The sequence below is a fragment of the Arachis ipaensis genome, chromosome B07 (genome assembly GCF_000816755.2).
Source record: "Arachis ipaensis cultivar K30076 chromosome B07, Araip1.1, whole genome shotgun sequence".
NCBI lineage: Eukaryota > Viridiplantae > Streptophyta > Magnoliopsida > Fabales > Fabaceae > Arachis > Arachis ipaensis.
This window is the reverse complement of record NC_029791.2, coordinates 28,814,732-28,817,158: the sequence shown is the minus strand read 5'-3', so window position 1 is coordinate 28,817,158 and position 2,427 is coordinate 28,814,732. Positions and strand designations below refer to the sequence as shown.

At 39.5% G+C, this 2,427-nt stretch overlaps 1 protein-coding gene across 1 annotated transcript; it reads right to left on the bottom strand.

Moving 5' to 3' along the window:
* LOC107606947 lies at nt 1,676-2,038 on the bottom strand. The gene has a single exon (XM_016308945.1). It carries the CDS (start codon nt 2,036-2,038, stop codon nt 1,676-1,678), a length of 363 nt encoding a protein of 120 aa, XP_016164431.1.

Sequence of the window (2,427 nt, the reverse complement as noted above, 5' to 3'; positions counted from 1 at the left end):
ACCCGTTAGTATTTTTGGTCCGTTTGGCCCACTTTGGACCAAAACCTTTAAGATTAGCGACCGGTTTTACATTCTAAATTATTTTTTTTCTTTCAAAACAATAACATAAATTTCCAAAATCTTATTTTTCAAAAATACGTGGTACCAGACAGACTAGAGCCGGTACTGCCGGCTTAAGCACCGGTACGCATGTTTACAAAAATCTTTTGCAAAAGATACATTTTTCAACTCAGAAAAATTCATTGAAATTAAATTTCACCTTTATATTTTAAAAAGAATAATTTTATATTTTCAAACCCATTTCGGACAATTAAATTATTATTTTATTAAAACGGTTTTACGTAAAAACTCCGGTTCTTACATCCTCCCCTCCTAATTAGGAATTTTGTCCCCAAAATTCGAATTGTAACACCCTAATTATCCTAAGCCTTCCCTCGCGTCATAAAGCAAAGGTTAATCAAAGGTTACGACAATTCTAAAACTATATATATATATAGAAAGAAATAATAATTCTAGAAGCCCGATGAAGAATTAAGCTCAAAAACAGAGTTTGAAAAGCGCAAAACGTTCACACGAAGCTATAAACTTAAGGCACAAGATATACATACAGATATCAAGACATATTTAGATATATAAGAGCAAAATATTTTAACCCGGTTGGCCCACCTTGGGCCAAAACCTTTAGAATTAGTGCCCAGTTTTCAATTCTAAAAGTTTTCCTAAGTTTTTCCTATTGTTTTTATTATTTTCATACAGTACCAGACAGACTTAAGCCGGTATTGCTGGCTAAAAGTACCGGTACGCGTTTTTACGCAATTTTTCACAGAAAATTTCATTTTTTTCACTCAGAAAAATTTACTAAATTCAAATATCACTGCTAAAATTCTAAATTACGACTTCTAATTTCTCGAACCTATTCTGAGCAATTAAATCATTATTTTGTATTATCTAAATGGTCAATTAAAATTACGGTTCTTACATTCTCCCCTCCTAATAAGGAATTTTGTGCCCCCGTCACTCTAATTATTTGTCCTTAAGAACCCAAATTACTCAGCCACATCCATCAAAAATTTCCTTCTCCATTGGTTCTTCTAACAAATCTCTAAGTTCTGTTATCTTGAACGGCGATATTACATATAATAGAACGAAGTCGAACCTTGATCCTAACAACATTCCATACCAATCCTATATGTTTACCTCACATCAGAGTATCTGATCCCATTGCATCACCCGCATCTAAGGCAAACACGCGGCCTGACTGTCAATTCTTACCCTCATCTCAGTTCCTCCCATGGCGGCAATACTTGGATATATGTCCAAGCTTTCCACAAGTAAAACACAGACGACTCCCCCTCATTCGGTGAAACTGAACATCGTTGTCCCTTTCGAAGTTCCCATCTCTTTTAAAGCTTTGCCCCCTTGGTGCAAGGTAATCGCCACGAGCTCGGTTGTCAATATAACCACGATTTCCTCTCGCCTCAGTTACCTTCTTAGCACAGTCCTCCATAACTCGCGCTTTGTTCACTAGTTCCGAGAACATCCTTATCTCCAAGGGAGCTACAGCAGTCATGTTGTCGTCCTTGAGATCTCCTTGGTACTTGAGACCTCCTTGGTACTTGATACATTTCTAACTCTCATAGGACTCAGGGGCTCCCTGACATACCCTTGAGAACCTTCAGAGTTCTTCAAATTTGCTTGTGTACTCTGTTATTGACAATGAGCCTTGCTTCAGCTGCATAAGCTCCAACTCTCTAGCTTCTCTTACGAATTCCAAAAAATACTTCTTGTAGAACGCTATCTGAAATACATCCCAAGGAATCTCAATATTCAGAAGTCGCAGCAACTGGCACTCTCCTTGCCACCAATGTTGTGCCTCACCTAACAGTTCATAGGCTGCAAACTCCACGTATTGGTTAGTTGGGACATGTGTGAGCCTGTAGTGCGCGCTCCATCGCTTGAAACCAGTTGTCCCTTCAGTTGAGTTGGTTAAACCTCTGAAAGTCAGTGGATGAACCTTCAGAAACAAAGCCAAAGTCATCGGAGTACCTCCCAAGTCATTACCGTCTCCGTCTCTATTTCCATTTTCATTCCCATTTCCGTTTCTATTTCTAGCTGGTTGACCTAATCTCTACACAACTTGCAAAGTCGCAACAAAATTTGCCTCCATAGTATTAGCTAGGTGGGCCATCACCACCAAAAACTCTCCATGGTTGTCGGCCGGTCGGTCATTATCAGTTTCTCCTCGTGTACGAGTACGACCTCGTCCGCGAGTAGCCATTAGGGATCCTGTCTACACCAAACAGTTGATATCAAGTAGGGCTGGCAATAGGCAGAGTAGGGTAGGTTTGGACTCTACCCTAACCCTACTCGCGGGTTGAAAACTTTTTTAAAATTCTACCATACCCTACCCGCGGGTTGAGAATTTCT

Excerpts from the sequence above, each read along its gene's own strand:
- LOC107606947 (XM_016308945.1), bottom strand. The coding sequence starts at position 2,038 with ATGACTTTGGCTTTGTTTCTGAAGGTTCATCCACTGACTTTCAGAGGT.